The 20,472-nt window shown below is 40.3% G+C and overlaps 1 protein-coding gene across 2 annotated transcripts; it reads right to left on the reverse strand.

The window, feature by feature from the left end:
• Positions 1-360: 360 nt before the first annotated feature.
• On the reverse strand, positions 361-19,757 carry LOC310856451 (solute carrier family 45 member 4-like). Of its 2 annotated transcripts, none has more exons than XM_083761899.1 (12): positions 18,723-19,757; positions 11,548-11,736; positions 10,982-11,161; positions 9,734-10,431; positions 9,460-9,615; positions 8,782-9,030; positions 6,779-6,898; positions 6,411-6,510; positions 5,775-5,855; positions 5,507-5,637; positions 3,523-3,591; positions 361-3,216 (listed from the first exon to the last, which is right to left on the reverse strand). In XM_083761899.1, exons 1-12 carry the CDS (start codon positions 18,940-18,942, stop codon positions 2,941-2,943), a joined length of 2,469 nt encoding a protein of 822 aa, XP_083618025.1. In that variant the 5' UTR covers positions 18,943-19,757; the 3' UTR covers positions 361-2,940. The 2 variants fall into 2 exon arrangements, with proteins under 2 accessions (XP_083618025.1, XP_083618024.1); XM_083761898.1 differs by having other exon boundaries at positions 18,684-19,757.
• Between the last annotated feature and the right edge of the window lie 715 nt (positions 19,758-20,472).

Raw genomic sequence — 20,472 nt, forward strand, 5'->3', positions numbered from 1 at the left:
TTAATCAGAACCTCAGGTTAAAGCTGCTTTTTATAATACACGACCAATAAAAAAGGGGCATAACAGCAAACTGCTGTGTTTCAAAACAAAACAAGCCAGTTAAATAGGAACTTTATGACGTTCTTGACTGGGGGAGATAAGTAAATGGTGGGGGGGAGCAATGGTGAGGGGTTGACAGGAAACTAAAATTATGAAATGTCAGATTTTGACGTCAAATGGGGTGGGAGTTTGTCTACAGAGTTGATTTGTTTTGTCACCAGGTGGTTACATTCTGAAAAAAGAATAACATGAAGAGTGGTTCATGAAATCACCACAGGCGAAACGACGTTTCGCCTGTGGTCGTAGTACTGCTTGTGCTTGACTCAGAACCGGCATTGCAAAGCCTCCTAGAAGAATAATGCAGGAAATTGTGTTTATGCAGTGTTTGAAGCAAACAAAAAGGTGTTCCTGTCAATCTGTCTGTTTTCTGCCAATCAAAGGCATGCATGCAGCCTTGTTTAGCATGCAGGCTGGTTCATGTGGAATGTGTCCGTCATAACTTGCTTTGGCAGTAGCTTAGAGCATGTTGTGTGCCACACCTTAGTGCCTAAATGTAGATGCCTTTCGTTCAGTACAATACATCAGTGGATTACGATAACAATCTCTGACTGTTTTATTGGGACAGGTATTCAACGTTGATCAGATTTAGTAAGCAAATGGGGTGAGCTTGTTGTCGTCAGGGCCGGTATTATAATGACGAAAATGGTTTCAGGTGGTTTAGTTCCACAGAAGAATCTAAATGTAGTGGGAGTTGTATATGATCACACAGAGCTAGCGACGATGGAGGGCTCGTCTGCGGACGAGAGGTGCCACATTTTGCTCAGTGGAAAACTCTGGGTCTCTGCTCTTCTATACAGTATGTAATTGTAAACTTGTGAACATTTTGTGTAAATGTTGATGTACAAGATTACAAACTAACTTGGCGTATTATTTAGCACCTAGTAGATAGGATAAGTTAAATCAATCAAAATATCACGTATTAAAGAATGAATAAAGAATCTTATGGCTAGCCTCCTGCAGAGCCACGGCGTAAAAATATGTGGTCATATTTTCAGGCAAGATTTCAACTCTATATTACAAAAAGTATTGATTGTATACCATCAACTTGAAAGGATACCTTGACATAGTGAATTGTTGTCTATTGATTTCCTAAATCATCATACTGTAAAGTAAATTAATCAATGAACATACCAATTACTTATAATATGGCGATTCTTTGGTGAATACAAATTACCAAAAATGGAACTAAAATGTCAAGATATTCCATTGGCAGTGAGTGGAATATACATTCATGTGTCTATTATGGATCTACAGAAATAGTACATTAAGTACAGCAGGTCACATGTATTTCTCAGCATTTGGATAGTGTTCTTATGCACAATGCCACTGTGAAGTGGAGGAACGTACTGTAAAGCAGTGGTTCTCAAAGTGGGGTCCCTCAGGGGTCCTTGATGTGGGCACACGCGTTGTGAAGCTTGTAGATGTTTTTTGTGCGGCACGATTACATACTGCACACATGCAGTCAATGCAAAGGCGTGAACCGACGCAATGCTGCATCAGGCAGAATGAGGCGAACCGGGTGACATGAATGCATGCAATTAGCCTCTTCCTCCTCTTCGCTCAAATATTCAAACTTGAACAAGTTCGCTTCAAGAAGCAACGTGAATGTTGTTGGTTTTTTTGCCTCCTATGTGGAGAATAAGAACACACCATAAATATTTTTCAAACGCAATAGGTTGCTACTGTAGGTGAGCATTGAACTGGCGCTGTGTACGGAATTGGTGGATCACACCAACCTACAGCAACTTAATATGTATTGTAGTACATTACAGAGTAAACTACTAGATAAGCTAGTATACTGGACATCTAAGGCTTCTAGCCTTCTACAGATGTGTTTAGGTACACTTGTTTTCTCTTCTCCCTCCTTTGTAGACAGAATAACTTAAAGCCACTTAACCACAGGCTGAAAATCTGTTTTAAACTATGCAGGTTTGATCAAATAATTTCTGTGATGAAGACGTTCCGTTTTGTAAATCAAATTAATGTGGTATACCTTCATTATAATGGATAAGCACCCTGAACAACTTAGGCCCAGATTCAGTAACACTGCATTGCGAAGGCAGGTTATTTTCGCTCCCCGGCAGCTAAGAGCACACCACAATTCTCTTATTCAATATGAAATTAATGCAAATTATCTTGTAGCTCAAAAGCTACTGGTGTTAGCTTTTACACCATCAAAGAGTAGGCTACTTGTAGCCTTCAATTCCTAGGGAGAATTGTGTACCTCAGCTTAATTCAGCAAGGTTGATGACTAATAAAAGAATCAGCTCCACACATCTATAAACGTGGCCTCGTCAGTGCTCTCAGGTCTGAACCATGATGCCAAACAAAAAGGAACAAGTGCATTTCTGCAAGTGAGACTGAGATTCTGATGGCAGTGAATGGAAGTTCAACTCAAAACTATTCAGGACATTTGAGATTCGACGAAAGAAACATTTGTAAAATATAGCGAAAAATGTTAGTGTTGTAGGAGTAGCACTGCACACTGGAGATGATTGCAAGAAACGGTGGAATGTTGCCAAATGGCCAACAAAAGAAAACTATGCTTCAGTCTGATGGTTATGTCTGTGACTCACAGGAATAGAAGCCACTGCTTGCGTGCTTGTTAATTATTGCTTCCAAGGGTTTTATTTGTGCAAAATTGGTTTGAAGGCGTTACAGTAACAAAGTATTGGTGAATAGGGTACCTTGCGGCAAATTTAGTGGTGTCTGACATGCTGCTCAACAAGAAATGACATATTTTCAACTGAAAATAAGGCTTAAAAGTCCCTGCAGACTGACCACGTTTTTTGGAAAAAATAAGCAAAAACGGCAGTCTGTAAACACCTTAAGTACTCCTTGTCAGACCACAGAGTGGTGCTCTGCCTTTATAAAACTCTCCTTGGCTTTCAGTCTCAGCGGAGATGGCTCAGGGTTGGTCCTTTCAGTGTTAGGGCCTGGTACTTCAGTGTGTTCTGAGCTGCTGGCCTGCCCGTCTGGGTAAATGACTAGGAAACAGGCAGTGAGAAAGCCCAGGAAGGACCCGCCAGAGGCCACCATGGGAATAACACGCACACTCCCCACGGCATCAACCACAGCACCCAGGGCCGATGCTACCAAGATTTGGCTGATATAGACCTGTACATAAAAACAAAATATAAATACAGTCACACTTCCCTCTTACTCCACAACAGCACCCAGCATTCAAACCATCAGAACCTGATACTGTATATGAAACTGCTTGTATTACAAGCAAAATAATACAATAGACTATAAAAAAAAAAGAAAGCCTAGTGCCTACATGGCATGAACCTCTTAGGGTAAGCAGATTAAAACCAATTTATCAGGCATTAATGGGTTCTATAGCTTTCCAAATCAATAGCTTGTGGTCAATTTAGAACTACCATGGGACTTCACAGTTTAATGAGTGAAAGAAATGCTTACCTGGCAGGATAAGATGGCACAGTCAATACCAAAGCCTCTTCTAGAGTTTTCAGGGCTATGGTGAATGTACTGGAGGAATAACAAATACAAAATAAAGTTAGCTTGCTAATTCATGTGGTACAAAGAAAGGGCAGTGTTATTTGCAAGGACGTTTCCTAGGTTGGTAAATAAAATGTTTAGGAAATAAGGTTGATTACGACAAAGATCCGTACTTACTACTTTCCGTACCATGCCTCGCCATTATTATGAAAAACGGTTGATAAACGTTCTAAGTGGTCGCGGTAACTCCACTGCGTTTGGAAATACGCTCAGACCTTTGGAACTCACCCCAGGTGCGCTCTGGTCGTTCAGACCTTCATTACATCTGTACATTACATTTTATTTTTTACAGTTTCATCAATAACAACTTCACTAGCCTCAGCTTCAGCTTCTCCTTCCAAATAAAATAAAACTGCAAATAAAATCAATAGTTCCAAAATGTCATCCATAGTTGCATTTGTACTATGAAAACCTGCAAAACTCGTCACTCATTCCGTCACACCACCGCATACAGTATGGCCGTCAGTCCCTAACGCCTCGTGACACATCACACTGCCATATATGGCCGTCAGTCCATCACACCTCGTGACACGCTCCATATATGGCCGTCTCCATATATGAAGATCACGACCTCATCAAACCATGGGTAGCCATACGTACACGGCGAAGACTGGATCATCACCTAGATCTGCATTATGGAGCTGGTCAGCAACTCTACATCTGACCTCAAACCTCAAACGCTTAGATTTCCATATATGGAGCTGACCTGTTCTGACATTCCATATGTTGATCTGACCTCATCAAACCCTGTACACTCAAGACACGCTCCATATATGGCCAGACCTCATCAAACCCTGTACACCCAGGCGGATGCCCTCAGGGTGTTTTTCATTTGTTGTGAGTCTGTGTACACTGTGTGAGTGACTCAATGGGTTTGATTCCTATGGAAATGGGAGGCACCACACTGCATCAAACTTTACGTCACACATCACATGACACATGAAGTGCTAATGACTTTTGGCTAATAATGATATTAGATACAGTAGGACTTATATTTATCATATTAAAGTTCAGAAATAGCCTAATATTCCTGGAAAGAACTGAACTCTTAAACTTATTTCGAGAGATTTTAATGAGAAACGACGCATGTGGAAATGAAATGCCAAATGACAGATAATAACTGCTATAATACATTTGTAAAACCTACGAGAGGTGGGGGCATGGAAGGGAAAGTCGTGTGTGTGTGTGTGTGTGTGTGTGTGTGTGTGTGTGTGTTCTTGTGGTGCACTCTCCACAGGATCTTCAGACGATCCTTGCTGTCAGGGCCTATAGCAGGTCTGTCAACATCACCAGAAGTGATCTGACAGTAGTTCCAGTACCCAACACACACAGCCTGTCTTCGCCACTGATCACAAACCACTGTAACAATAACCCCATCCTTCAAATATCTGGGCAAATACCTTATGACTACGGTTGTCTTTGTAGCTCATTTTGCCTGTAACTGAAACATTTCCAAGTGACAGACTTTAGATGTTCTTTTTTATTGGAACTAATTTGGACTCGCTCTCTGTCATTAGTAGCCTACGAGAGGTACATTGTGCTACTCAGCAGCAGTGGTGGAGTCTCCGCCCCTTCCTTGTTGTTGTCTACTCTACACACAAGGGAGGATCGCTGCCACAGACAAAAAGCTAATTAAATCTTGTGTGTAACCTTGAAGTAGTTTACAAAATAATACTCATTTACCATATCAGGCATGAAAAAAAACAACCCAATATCCATCAAATTGAGGTTCACCATAACATCGTGACAATCCTTCTATGTTGTCTCAGATTATGTAATCTTTTAGACAAAATAGGAAGCTAATGAGGAAATTAGGTAGAAAGGCTGTATCTTTCCAAATGAGACAGACCCTGTGTTCATGCGTGCATGTGTGCGTGTACTGTACCTCTTTATCTTCATGGTATTGACCCAGCAAAGCATAAGGACAGTAGGAGATGCTCATGGAGATGACACCCATGCTACTGATCATCACCATGGCAATGTAGACATTAGGGAAGATTGCCATGAAAGCAGTTCCTGTGAGAAGTTAGGAAAGCATTTTAGATTGGAATGACTTCTTTGGTAAACATCAAGACAGTACAAAAGGTTTCCTTGCTCAGAAATTGAATCATAATCCCTCTCTGCATTCTACTCTACTCAACAGTGCTGCCTACCTATAGAGAATCCCAGGGTTCCCAGGATATAGATGACCTTAATGCTCAGGTCAAAATTATCCAAATACTTCTGAAGGAGGGCTGGAACAAAAAAAGAGAAAATAATTAAGGGGTGGGTTAGATTGCACAAACAGACTGTAAGATGGTGCAAAGTATAAAACACTGATCACCACTGCTTTTAGTGATTGCAGACACCCATTTTTTAGATATTTTTTTGCGGCTTACGCCTTTTATTGATTTTTGAAGGGACAGACAGTAGGCTGACAGGAAATGGGAGAGAGATGGGGGGATGACATGCAGTAAAGGCCGTGTCGGGTCCGGGAGTCGAACCCGCGGCACACTGCGACTGGATTACCAGTCGGGTGCCCAGACCGTTACGCTACGGCCTGGGCCACACCCATGTCTCTTAATAGAATTATCCTAAAGGCAATGGCACGTGGGCCGGTGTTTGGTTTGATTATTGTAACGCCCAAACCACACCTATGGATAATATAACAGGTAACGGAGGTGTTTTAGGGATTTATACAGGTAATCAAAATACCAACTTTAGTGGGGGAACACCCCTTCCCCACTGCTAAATCCCCAAACAGTGTATTTAGAAAGATCAAACGAAAATGGAGCCCAGAGTGTTCTAACCAGAGCAGACAGCGGCAGTAGCAGCGTAGACCACCAGTCCCCAACAACCCATCTGTACTCCTTTGTTGTAGTTCAGGAGCTCAGTGGAATTAGCTGGTGCCTGAAAGAAACATCAATGAAAAAAATGAGTAGCACCGTGATCATATATTCATTAGTCTCACATGGTCAGACCCACTGTCGTCTATAATCAATTCCAGCAACAGTGGGTCTGAACTCTGAATCACAAGTCAACATGTCTGGGTTTTACCACAGAAGATCTCAGGTATGTGCTGTACTGTACTATACAACTACGTGTGTGTGTGTGTGTGTGTGTGTGTGTGTGTGTGTGTGTGTGTGTGTGTGTGTGTGTGTGTGTGTGTGTGTAGTACCCTAGGGTCTCCGTGGTAGATAACTTCTCCCATGAAGTCAGTATAAAACACAGCCTCAGCTATAATAGAGAACCAAGTGAGGAGATGACACACACATAACCGCCACAGTTGGTTTGGCATCTGTGGAGGAGAAACAGCAAGCAGCCATCAGTGTTACTACCTGGATATGAGGAGGCGCAACTCAGAGGAGCCGCCAGTCTGCAAACGTAAAAAAAAATCTTATCTTGATACATTTCACCATATTCACATAAGACATATTCTCGAGGCTTGACCCACCCAATATAACTGTTATACTTAACCACTCTTACAGTAAGCTGTGCAAGCAGTGAGTGATTGTGATACTATGTGCTCTATTTGATCAAAACACTGACATATGTACTTATTAGAACACCGTGTGCCTATTCATATCACTTCAATGTCAGTTATGGTAAATGGTAAATGGTGCATTTATATAGTGCCTTTATCCAAGGCGCTTTACATAGATTGTGCATTACATTCACCCATTCACACACACATTCATACACCGATTGCGGTGGAAGCCATGCAAGGTACCAAACAGCACATCGGGAGCAATTTGGGGTTCAGTGTCTTGCCCAAGGACACTTTCGACATGTAGACAGGAGGAGCTGGGATTCGAACCGCCGACCCATGGATCATTGGACGACCTGCTCTACCTCTTGAGCCACAGTCACAGCCACAGTCGTTATGTATCACATGTCACGTAATGCGTCTTGTACCAACAAGGATATTTGCGCAATGAACTTTTAGTGTCATTCTTCTTCTCTGGGCCACGCTGCTTGAGAAGAGTAATGCAATTGAATAACCAGTCAGTCACCACCTTAAAAGAATATTTCACCCCTGAATGATTTTTGTTTCTATCAATTACTCATCCTGTGTAGCCTTGAAAAAAACAAATTGTGTTTACAGTGAATGAAGAATCCAGAAAAGAAAAAATATATATATGAATTGAAAAAGAAAAAGGAGGCTTCCAATATTTACAACAGCAAAACTATATCAGAATTCTGTTCATATAATACAACACAGCTTTCAGTACAGTACGGTGTCCTCATTACATCCAAAACACAGCATTTTCGCTCAAATGTTATTGTTTCAAATACTTGGCAATACTTCCAGCCAAGTGCACTCCTCGCTTGTGCATGTGACTGTTTACAACAGACGTGTTTTAAACAATAAGGTTTTTTGGATGTTAAGGAATCACACACTGGATACAAGACACTTTATACTGCTGGAGCTTATATACAGATTTTTGATAATAAAGCTTTGCTGTTAATCTTTTCATTCAGTTATTCTATTTTGTTTTGGATTCTTCATTCACTGTGAAAGAATACAACACAATCATTTATTTCGCCTTGAATGTAAGGTCATTGATTGAAAAAAGTCATTCCTTTATTAGGGAGCTTTTACGATGGATTACAAGACGATTATTTTAACACAACAACCTCTGTGGCAATCAGTTTGTGAATTAACTAAATAAAATGCTAATATTGAAGGATTTGCATTACTAATGACATGACAAATAAGAGGACCAGTGTCTGTACGCACCTTGACCAGTGGCACAAAGACATTCATTTGTCTTATAATTAACCACTTTTAACCCTAGCGCCCGTATTCTGGGTCATTATAGGCAAGCATTCTGCAAAAATAGGCAAACATTCTGACAAAAATAGCAGATCTACCACAGTAGGTTGCAATGCATTGTGAGTTTGTAGATCGGCTATTTGCCATTGCAATGTAAAATGTATTAACCCATTTTGTGCGGGAACCCCTTTTGGTGTTTTAAACATTATGTTATAATTTAGCTATTGAAAAATAGCAGATCTACAAACTCATAGAGCTTGTAGGTCTGCTATTTTCTTTTAATCGTAAAAATGTGGCGCAAATGTTTAAATATATATTCTTTCAAAGTGAACAGTACCTTCAGCATTGAGAGCCAGAGCAGTCGTACAGTGGTTCCCCCCTCTTGGCCCCCCTCCAGGTCTTACCTTCAGCATTGAGAGCCAGAGCAGTCGTACAGTGGTTCCCCCCTCTTGGCCCCCCTCCAGGTCGGAGCCCTCAGACGACAGACTGCTGGCTGACAGCTGCAGCTCTCGCCTCTCTGCGCGGCGCTGGATGTCACATAGGTCATTAAGGCTGCGGGAGGAGGTGATCGCACGAGGAGCCCCAGACGCTGGCTTACGCAGGCGGCAGCGCTGTGATCCCACTCTTCCATAATAGGAGAAGGTGAAGGAAGGCTGGAGAGAGAGAGACGTGGGACAGGGACCACCTCAGCATAGTCATCGTGTTGACATATACGTACCGTATATGTTTTACCGCTACGTAAGTTTTAAATACGTAGGCAAAATATTTATATTCATAGAATATTTCTGATTAGTACTAAACATGTATTAACCCATTCTGACCTGACATCAGATTCATACGAGGTTTCCACTGGACACACACTGGTCTGATTAACCCATTCTGACCTGAGATCAGATTCTAAAAAAATGTCAGTCGCTCGATTTTTCAAAAATAGCAGACCTACAAGCTCGTAGCGCGCCACTCGGTGGCGCGCTATGAGCTTGTAGATCTGCTATTTTTCAATAGCTAAAGCATAACATGATGCTAACACCAAAATTGGTTCCCGTTCAGAATGGGTTAAACAAAGACGTTGGAAACTATACTTGTCTGTAGAAGGTGTGTGGGTGTGGTCGGGATGGAGACGACGTGCTGAAGAGGCGGTTCCCTTGCTTGGTGGAGCTGCGGACTCTCCCAGGGCGGGAAGGACCAGAAATGGACACAAGCTCTTTTACTCCGTTGACAGCCTTATCCTGCTGGACCTGGAGGTCACTCAGGTCAGAGGAAGAGAACAGTGAAATCACACTATTAAAAAGTATCAAAGCAGTGAACGCACTATTACTTTCTATTAGGGCACCTCCCCACTACACTTCTTATTACCCTTGTGTTTAGCATAGTGTCCTCTGTGCTCAGGCTGGCTTTTAGAAGCGGAGGATGCGGGCCATCCATCTGGTCTTTGATCTGCGGCTCCAAAGGGCTTGTGGGCTGAAATTCCACCATCTCACCAGCAGGGAGAGAAGTCTCACAAGGGGGAGGGTGTAGAACAGGGGGAGAAAGAGGGGGCGATGAGGCCTCATCGACATGGTTCGTTGACGAGAAGACATCGTCGACCTCGTCCTGCGTCTCTGAGGGCAAGTAATGCACCTCAGGCAGGAAATGATGCGAGTCCGGGTCAAGATCAGGATCCAGTTTGATGTTCGCTGCGTCTGGTATGGCTAAGGCAGAGTCACTTTTACTCCTAACACGTTCCACATCAAGGAAGTCCAATTCCCCGTCCACAACATTTATAGGTTTGCCCTCCTCGTGAGCAAAGGCGTCCTCCTCTCTAATCAGGTCTAGGCTGTTTTTGGGCTTTAAGGAGGCTTGACTGCAGGAGTCCCCATCTGCTGTGGCCTCGGCCTGCAGGGATGGGTTGTAAGGTCCCTCTGGGATACTGAGCATGTGCAGGGTGACAGAGATGATGAAGATGACGGCGGCAAAGAGGAAGAGAACCTGTTCCTGGGACTTAAAAGCACGCCCCAAAGCGGTGTCAGTCCAGTCTAGACCACCTAACATGTAGCCCACAGCACCACCTAGCCCTGATGGAGAGAACATAAATACACCCACTCAAGACAAAACAAAACAAGGGCAACATGCGTGTGCAAAAGGATGTTTTGACTTTTTGACATTAAATACGCTTTTTTTTGGCCTGAAAATGCAATTTTCCAGCTAAAACTTTAATTTTGAGATGATTATTGATTGCCATTGGTAGCATATGGGAGCAAAGGACTCTGAACTAGAGAAATTAAAACTGAAATGTAATCTGAATGTTCAAAACAGAAACATTTTAAATCTCTATCACCAGTTACATAAACCTTTTGTTCCTACAAACAACAATAACCCAATTCTGCCAATATGTGAGATTACTTTTCTTATATACTGTACACAAAAAATTGTCAGTATAAAGTTGATATTGCAGAATACTGTATACCACATTATATATTTGATTTATTATTCAAGTAATGTAATAGTTAGTGAACTGTGTCAAAGATTATTGGGTTTGTATGTTGTCCTACTTTGGCACTTTCTGCATTGTAAATTGTATATGTGCGTGCCTGTCTGCATCTGATCATGTGCTTTATATGTTACCAGCAGAAAAAGCGTGGATATTTAGAGCCATGTCTTGCTCCTCTGTATCAGCCACATCTAGAAGGTAAGCTCTGATTGGTCCCTCGGATGCGTCAGCACAGAAGTCCAGTACCACCACGCCCACCACAGTAAGGATGATGCCCAATGGCTGGCTACCGGGGGTGTCGCTAATGGACAGACCTATAATAGCAGCAAATAGAAGACACATTCTTTACACTCAACAAAAATACTGTATGTTTAGCACTTTCAGTTCCCTTTTTAGATCCTTTTCACGCACCTAAACTGCAACTATCTATAATTTTCTTCACCATTATTCAATCGATTACTTTTGTGATTCATTATCATCATTTGTACATTTATTTATACAGTATACAGTATATCAACAAACCAATGAATCACTCCAAGTGTTATTTTACACTTGGTCACACAATAGTGTTATAAGTTCATAAGGCAGCGCGATTCAATGCATTGTGAAATTGTAGATCGTCTATTTTCAAAAAATTGCCTATAGCCCAGAATAGGGACCGATTGGATTAAGTTTGATCAACTGTTGCCGCCCTACTCACCTATCATGGAGCCATTTAGGAACAGTGCTACTCCCAGCAGCACGCCCACACACAGGGCCAGTATGAAGGGTCTTCTCCTGCCCCATCGTAGAGTACAGCGGTCACTGGCTGAGCCAATCACAGGAGTGAAAACCAGACCCAGTATAGGACTGAGGAACCAGGTTAAACTGTAGTACTGCTTTGGAAGACCTGGAAACAGAGACAATACAGCAGGGGAGCTTTAAGTCTAAATCACAATACTGTACATAATTAAAGTACTTGGTTATTAATCAAAGATAGTCATTTCATTTATAATTTGTATGAAGATATTTATTTATATTCTTTATTATATCAAAATAAAAAGGAAGTCTGAACAAACACACACGGGTGAACTTGCCTTGGTACTAAAATAAGAATATTGGCTGGCTATGAGTGTTTCAAGTAAGAGTAGTTCTAACTCTTTTCCATTGTCTGTGGGCATGTCCAAGAGTGAAAGAATTTGTGAATGAAAGTGAGGAGGGAGATTCAGAAGATATTGTCGATAGATATTGAGCTTAACCCAAAACTGTTTCTATTAGGTCTTTACCCACCTGGCCATAAGATTCAGAGTAGCGAACAAAGATTCCTGGATTTATGTTTACTACAAGCCAAAAGGGCTATAGCCTTATCGTGGAAAAAGATAGGCAAACCCAGTATTGCTCAGTGGTTTAGGGAGTTAAACCTCTGGAAAGAATCACTTATACTTTGAAGAATAAACAGAAGATGTTTGATAAGATATGGGGAAGGTTTATCCAATATATTACGGTTAATGATTTATCTTATTTAATGGTGGAAATTGTCTAATTGTATTCTCTGCAGCTGTTTGGTCTTGTGGCCATAAGGACTCTGTTGTTGTTACCATTCTAAGTGCCATTATTTTATTATACAGTACTTATATATGAATGTTATTGTTTTGTTTTTTGTTTGTTTTTCATTTTAAGTAATTGTATTGTATTGTCTGTATTATGTATTGTTTTGTTGTATTGTCTGTTTGTAAAAAAAAAAAAGAGTAGTTCTAACTTAATTTTTTATGAATTATTAGCAGGTAAACATTCAGTATTTAGTCAACAGACAGCTTAATAACAGACAATGCCGAGAAATAAGGAACTACTGTATCTGATCTGGGACTATATGTGTCTAACAGGAAGGCCCATTGTAAGTGCAGGGTATACGGGGCAGCCCTCTGAATGGGTAGAGGCCATCTGGGAATCAGAAGGTCTCCTGTTTGCCCACCGGCCCCCGGTCCCTGTGAAAGACACTTAACCCCTAGCTGCTGGGCCTGGGCACTGTATTCATGCACTGGTTCCCAAACAGTGGGAAACAGTGGGTTTTTATGGGCCCCTATATTTTTCGTTTCCTACATTTAGTTTTTAATTATTATTAAGGGACAAAGAAGTCGCGAAGTGACTTTGGTCACTTATTGTTTTTGTGTTTTTCTTCTTCTCCTCCTTCCGCCAAAAATAGCTGTTCTGGCTGAACCGTGCAGTCGGTAATCTGGTAGAGGACCATGCCAAACGGTGACTATGCGAACCCTAGTCATGAACCGTTTCACTGTTGGCAATGACACTTTTATATGTGTCTCCACATGCCAAACAACTTTCGTGTTCTGACTTTTGACCTCTGACCTTTAGATCACCCGCCATTTTGAATTATATGAAAAACAGTTAAAATGTATCTCCTCCCAGGATATTTGATCAAAATGCACGAAAACTTCTACACGTGAACTTGGACGCTATAGATTTTTTTTGAAAATGAAACCTTTGAACAGGCTTAACTCATGCCTCATTTGGCCAAAAGTCATGACACTTGTTTCCACATGTTCCTTGACTCATGTGGAACACTTACTTTGACCAGTAAGCTCCGCCCTCAGATCTTCCGCCATTTTGAGCAGTTTAAAAAATGCTTATACCCGATTTTCTGCCTGGATTTCTGAGCAATTTGCGTGAAACATCCTACACACAATCTATGGACCATTAACTGAAATCCCAGTTTGTACATGAAAACATTTACAGCAAAACACACTGTGATAATGGATAATGACATGCCCAAAACGAGCACACACGATTGTTATCAAACCGTGTAGCTCAGTCAGTAGAGCTCTCACTTTTAGACCACAAGGTTGTGTGTTCAAATCCAGGTACGGACAACTCAGCCCATGATTCTTATTTGTGCATATTGTTCTTAATGCGTATTGTCTTTTTTCTTGGTCCCGCCTTATTGCTGCTTGCAGCTATATTTTATTATTATTATTATTATATCAAAAACATTTACGAAAGACATTCCCAAAAAAGCAAACTCTTTCATGAATTTAAAACAAAATGCAATTATTTCGTTCCAGTAATTTCAGGAAGAAATAAAATAAAAATCTAAATAATTCCATAAATAAGAAAAAATAAGTTTAATAAGTAGTCAAAATAGCCAATCTTCCATCTCATAACATGGTGCGAAGCGACGCTTTGTGAGCTTGAAGATCTGCTATTTTCACTAGTCTGGAACCCGGGCAAAGGTCTAATTTAAGAGTTTGGGAACCACTACTGCATATACAAATTACACATGCTGTTTATGAATGTTCTGTGACAGAAATACCACCCTTCCCTAGGTATGCCTTCATTTACTCAAGACGGGACATGAGTTTGAGGAAGTCGAGTGGGCATGTCTTTACAGGCTCAAACCACACCTTGAATTACAACAACAGGCCTGTAGCCCAGGTGAAAGCTAAATAAGTTATGTATACAATTTTGAAATATCATCCTAACTATGTCTGGCATCTGCTACATAATGCATGCCAAGGTTTCTTGGATTGAAGATTCAAAACAACATACATTTCCTTACAGCATGGGCTATTCATGTGAAAATCGTTCCAAAAGAAAACTCAGTAGGTGACTTTCCATGATATTGTTCAATTAAACAGTTATGCATATAGGAAACTCTTTGACAAAGCTACCTAAAAATCAAGGCGGGAACATGATCAAAGGTATACTACCGGACCGGTATACAGGATTAGAGAAATGGCACACAGTTTGCGTCAACATACTGTACGTACACCATTAGTCTAAATGTCTGAATCCCCTGGGTCGTACCCAAGAGAAAATTTAATCTCCCCTTGGACCAAGGCTCATTAAATGACCCTATTAATAGCCTTTCAAAACATCCCAAGCATCCCTGTCCATCATTAAAGAAACACCGCTTTCCAAAGCCTTGTTCTATAACAAACTGCATTGCAATGAGAATGCTACACACAGTGAGGTCTGTTGCAACTTCAGTACAGAACAGAATGTGACTACTAGGTCGAAGGGTCAGAGACAGAACAAGGGACAGAGAAAGAGAGAGACGGAGTGAAATAGAGCGACTTGTACCTCAACAAAGACGTTGAAATCTCCTCTAGTTTAACCTTTAACAACCAAAACTCAGAGCTAAACCCTTAGCAAACCATGGGAGGATTGATTGATTGATTGAAATATTTATTAACAGTTTGCAGAATTACAGTACATTTCAAGCACAACTCAATACAAAGACTGTTAACTGTGAGTGGACGACCCAATAAAGCATTACACTTGTTTACATTTACAAGAGGGTTCACCTTGTTCAAATATCAAGGACAGTCAGAAACGTAAAACAATAATTGATTAAGAACTAATTCAATCAATATCACATAAAATTCGCCTTGCTGTAGTCATGATGACACTACATATGAAACACAATGTCACTGATTAATCTTAGATTCAAACAAAAGGCAAGCTACAGGATTTCTGCGAGACATTAACAAAAATATCAAGTCTTTCCATTTTCTTTAAAAAAAAAGAAAAGGGAAGGTCAATAGATTTCAATGGAAACTTCTCATGGAGTGCCTTGCTGATTCTCAAGGGAACAACATGCATGTTACCCACGCTGCCTCCCTCTCCTCACGTTTCTCTCACATAATTCAGAGAGCTTCAGTTCCGTGGAATCTGGGAAATGTTAAACTTTCTGTCTCTCCTGTCCATGTGCTCCTTGTACAAGTGGCTGCACTTTGGCTAAAGAGTGACAAAGGTTATGACATGGACTATTATTAGTATAAGCAAGCTAAACAATGTTCATTCTTGAGTTGAACATCGTGAGAGAGTTGTTTTTGTTCTGATTGATTGGAGTGCTCCTGTTTTGTGTGTTTGAGTTCCCTTGATTGGTGAACTGGACACCAAAACTGCCTTTTCCTTGCTCTAGTTAGTTTAGAGCAAAAGGTTTTTAAAGTGGTTCCTGAAGGGAAATCCATTAAAATGTAGTTGTGGTTAAGGGGATTCAGTTTATTTCATTCAGAAGCCAGAATGTATATTCTGATCATTATAGCTATCAACAGAATATGAAGTAAATAAAAATATAAAATCTCAAATTACATAATCTGATGCTTGATAGTTGTGGTAGGATAAAATAACCATATACCATGGTAAGAAATATGTCTTTGAACAGTTAAAAATAACTGTGGGACCACCTTAAAAAGACAGAAAAAGTTGCAGAAAGATATTTGATTAACTTGATTGAAAAGGGGAAAAGTATACAGTAGCAAAATACCACCACTATATTCTTGTAAAAAATATTCTTGTAGTAAAATTGTTATTAAAAGATGTCTATAATTCTCATGTTGCCATATCTATTCTGAAGTAATAATTCACTCCAGGCCATGGTGTATTGTGATTAGTCTACTTCACAGATTACCACACCCCTTATCTGTGATATAATCACTATATATATATATATATATATATATATATATATATATATAATGATTCAGGACATCTTTGACTTTAAAAGTCATGTCCCTTTCTAACAAACATGTAATGAATGAACGGTTAAATCTCTGGCAAGCCATGTGAAACCTAGCCATGTGTAACAAAACCACTCCTGCAAAAACACTGTTCTTCTCATTCTGGTACAATTCAACCTGACCGGGAGGTTAATGTGTCTTTGGATGATGTTGTAATAATGAAAAATATATATATAAGGAAATTGGTTGTTAAAGGGATTATTATTATTATTTTTTAAGAAGGGAAAATACATGCTACACTTGAAACATGGGGCACAATTGTGATTAGTCTCAATCAATCAACTTTTCTTTTTTTTCCTAATGCTATGCCAGTACACAGATTTTGACTTTTCTACACACAGGGGAGCGAGGATACAGCAGCTTATCTGAGGCAATTATCAAGATGGTCATTTAACCCTTCAGCCCATAATCTAAAGATAATGAATTCGATTGAATCTGTTGGATAATCAACAATACATGGGGGGGGGGGGGGTAGAAGTGGTCACAGGCCTCTTTCAGATCTTGGTCCATAGTTAAAGAAACTATTCAACAGTATGTCAACACATTACCCCTATCACCACAATGGAGAGCCTACAAATATGAACAAAACAGGAAATGAGTGTTTGGGAGCAGTGGAATGTTTCAAAATACCTCTTGATGGATTTTTAAGGAGACTTTTCAAACACACTTTTTCCCAACAATATTCTAAGCGGTAGGAAAACAGTGAGTGAAATGTGCTGTGTTAGACATTCCTGTCATACCTAGCCAGGAGTAGAGGCCTTTTGTTCCATTTCTGCTATGGTGGCAAACCTGGTGGCTAGCTTCATACCCTCTGGCTGGCGACTACTGGACAGTACACAAAGGCTCACAATCACATAACACCTTGGTACAACCCAGAGCAGTTGATAAGACGACGATAGTGCTGCAGCTATCAATTATTTTCAGCGATTATTCTTCTATCGATACATTTTTCAATGAATCGCGTAATCTGAAAGCAGTTTTTTATAATATATTTTATATATATATACAAATTGACGTGAAGAATTTTTTTTTGCATAGGCTATAAAGCCCCATTGGACTATACAGTGCATCTATACTATGTTTATGCAACTGTGTTTAAAGACCGGTACAAACAAAATAGGATGAAAATTTCATGCGTGTTTATTCAACCGAACATTATCTGTTCTGAAGCCTAAATAATTGCTAATAAGTGGGGATGCCAAAAATAAATCCCAGTTTACGCACTAAAGGAATATTTAGTGTCTGGCTTTTGTGGGCTTGAAAGTGGCTTGATTCAGTATTTAGATATTCATTTAATCAGACACCCCCCCCATATTAAACCAGTTGTAACTTAAAACTCCATTTGTTTTTTCAATAACATTTAATGTATTTTATTTTTTTATAAAACAATTTCTCCAAAAAAGTAAATGACAAAACACGGCCCCTTACAAATTAGGACAATATTACCAGAACCAAGGACACGTATTTTCAATGAATCTAACATGGTTATAATGGCGTTTGAAGTACAATGGATTATATACTGTAGAAAGGGGCGTGTCTGATAATTTATATGAAAAATATCTCATTACTGAATCAAGCAACTTAAAAACTGTGGCGCTCACAAAAGCCTGAGTAGTTAAAATGACCTCAAACATGTTAGAAAGTGAGAAATCCCTTTAAGCTCTCATACTGTACAACAATTAGCAAAAATAGCTGAAGTTCAAAGGTCATGCGTTGAATTGTGAGCTTTTAGATCGGCTATTTTGCACAAAATCTGATATTTTAATTTAAATAATAGATTACATTAATATTTGGATTAACTGTTGCAGCCCTATTAATGGACACCATTTAATTTCTACCCCTGCATGTAACAGTAGCTCCACAATCCCACTCTTGTTCATGCTGATCTTTAGGATCATGGCCATTTCTCCATGTGATGTTTTGTCCACTTTGTTCTAGAAAAGTGGACAGCAACATGGCCTCCTAGTACACAATATGACCACACATGGCATTCCTATACACACACACCATGATCATACAGCGGCTTATCTGTGTATAAGACAAGCAACTTGGAAAATCAGCCAATTCAAATGCAGCCAACTACACAGCAGGTGAAAATCAAGTTCTGGCAAAGCTACACCAACAGATTTCACCAGCCTACAGCTATGCAACCTTTTCAGTGACTGCTGTGCTAAATCAGAACACAGCCACCTCTGTAGAGCAGTAGCATTTGGACAGGTACCATAGCCTCATCTACACATTCATATATGAACCTATTACCAATCTGAAATAATATAGGTTGTCAAAACCACAAGGCATACACAGACTCTCACTACATCACCTTGTATTAATATGTGCTTGATGCTTGCCTCGGTCTCACCTATTTGCAGCAGCACTGGTGTTACGAGAGCCGTTTCCATGGCATAGCAGAACTCGCGGCCGAACATCACGGCCCCGTGCATCACCCAGCGACGCAGCGGTATTCGGTCTTCATCCTCCCCCTCCCTGGGTCTCCTTTTTTCAGGGAGGCTGGGGACCTCCTTGTCCACCGTCTCCTGCTCTTCTCCTTCCATAAGTGGCTCTTTTTTATTAGGCAACATTCTTCTGTTGTATGGATGGATAATATGACTACTCTTTATCAATCTCCTATAACACTACAGATAGACCTGCTGATATGACATGTGGTATTCATGGTCTCAAATGTGTATTCGTGAAGAAATGCAAGAAGTAGGATGGTTGACTTAGATGCTGTGACAAAATCCAACTAGACTGATAAAGAATCCATGTTGATTTTTTTTAAACTGTCGTTTCTGTACTCAGAAAGAGGGATGTGATCAGGATGAGAGGTTTGGCAATAACCTGTTAAGATCCATGGATCGCAGCTTCCTGCATGTCACTCTCAATTCACTCTTTATTCACCAGGACAACCTTTATACTGGAAAAAAAAAAGAAAATACCAAAAAATCCCACTCAGTGTTGACTGCAAAACAGGCACTTGGTGACTGGTCTTCATGTCCTGTAAAGGTTATAGTAGAAAATCCAATTCAGTTTGGCATCCTGCCAACAGTGTACCTTGATATTGTATCCTCTGATTATGATCAAAGATATACCAGCACGGATTGGCTGGCTTTTGGCTCAGTAAGAACGCTACAGTATGGTGCTCTTCACTGTCTCTTATGTTCAGTCAGAATCCATGTAACATCCAATCCGACAGAGTTCAGGACAGCTCCACAATGGGGTATGTAGGGTAGTTCTGTGGTTGGAAGGATCCAAGTTTCGCCGGGGGTTGGTGAGAGCCTGGGAGACTGGTGAGTATGTTTGTGTTTAAGTGTGTGGGGGATGGAGGGGAGGGGAGGAGTATGTGTGTGCACTGTGCAGGTGGACAATCCTTGGCACGGCCCCATGTAGTCACATAATAACCTACAGAAAAACAGTCAGACAGTAAGCTGAATCAACTGTTTTATTGCATATTATATCAGACCAGATCACAATGTATGTAAACAAAATGATTACAAATTTCACAATATAAAATAAAGTGTGAGAACATTAGCTAGCCTATGTCTAGTTTGTCAACCTAACAAAATACATTTGAATTGATAGTCAATAAGAATACCATAAGTGTCCTGTTCTTCCATAAATAAGGAATGAATAATACATTAATAATGCCACATGGAATTGCATATTTCTTTCAAACGATGGCTTAATATGATATCTGACCCAGGTAATCTGCTCCTTTGCCTATTTCTGTGGTTGGACTACCCAGTTCTGGAAGGCCAGTAACTTTAATACAGTATTACTATTAACCACATATGGGACCTCAGTCCCTCCGCTCATACTGTAGTTCCGAGCTACAGCTCATACTGTAGCTCCGAGCTACAGTATGAGCAGAGGGACTGAGTGAGCTAATACATATAGGTTACAGTAGTATAGCCGGCAGAAATAGGAAAGTGATTTTTTATTGCAGAACACATTATGCAATAGGAAAGCCACATAAGCCTTAGCTATTCAGAAGAACAAGTTAGCCTTGTCAGCTATGCATGTCACAACTGACTGGGTTCTGGCATTGGCACAGCAACATTGATATCACATGTATAGTTGGATCATCTTTACCTCACCCTACATCACTCCTC

The sequence above is a fragment of the Protomyctophum parallelum genome (assembly GCF_964188405.1).
Source record: "Protomyctophum parallelum genome assembly, chromosome: 3".
In the NCBI taxonomy this organism is placed as follows: domain Eukaryota; kingdom Metazoa; phylum Chordata; class Actinopteri; order Myctophiformes; family Myctophidae; genus Protomyctophum; species Protomyctophum parallelum.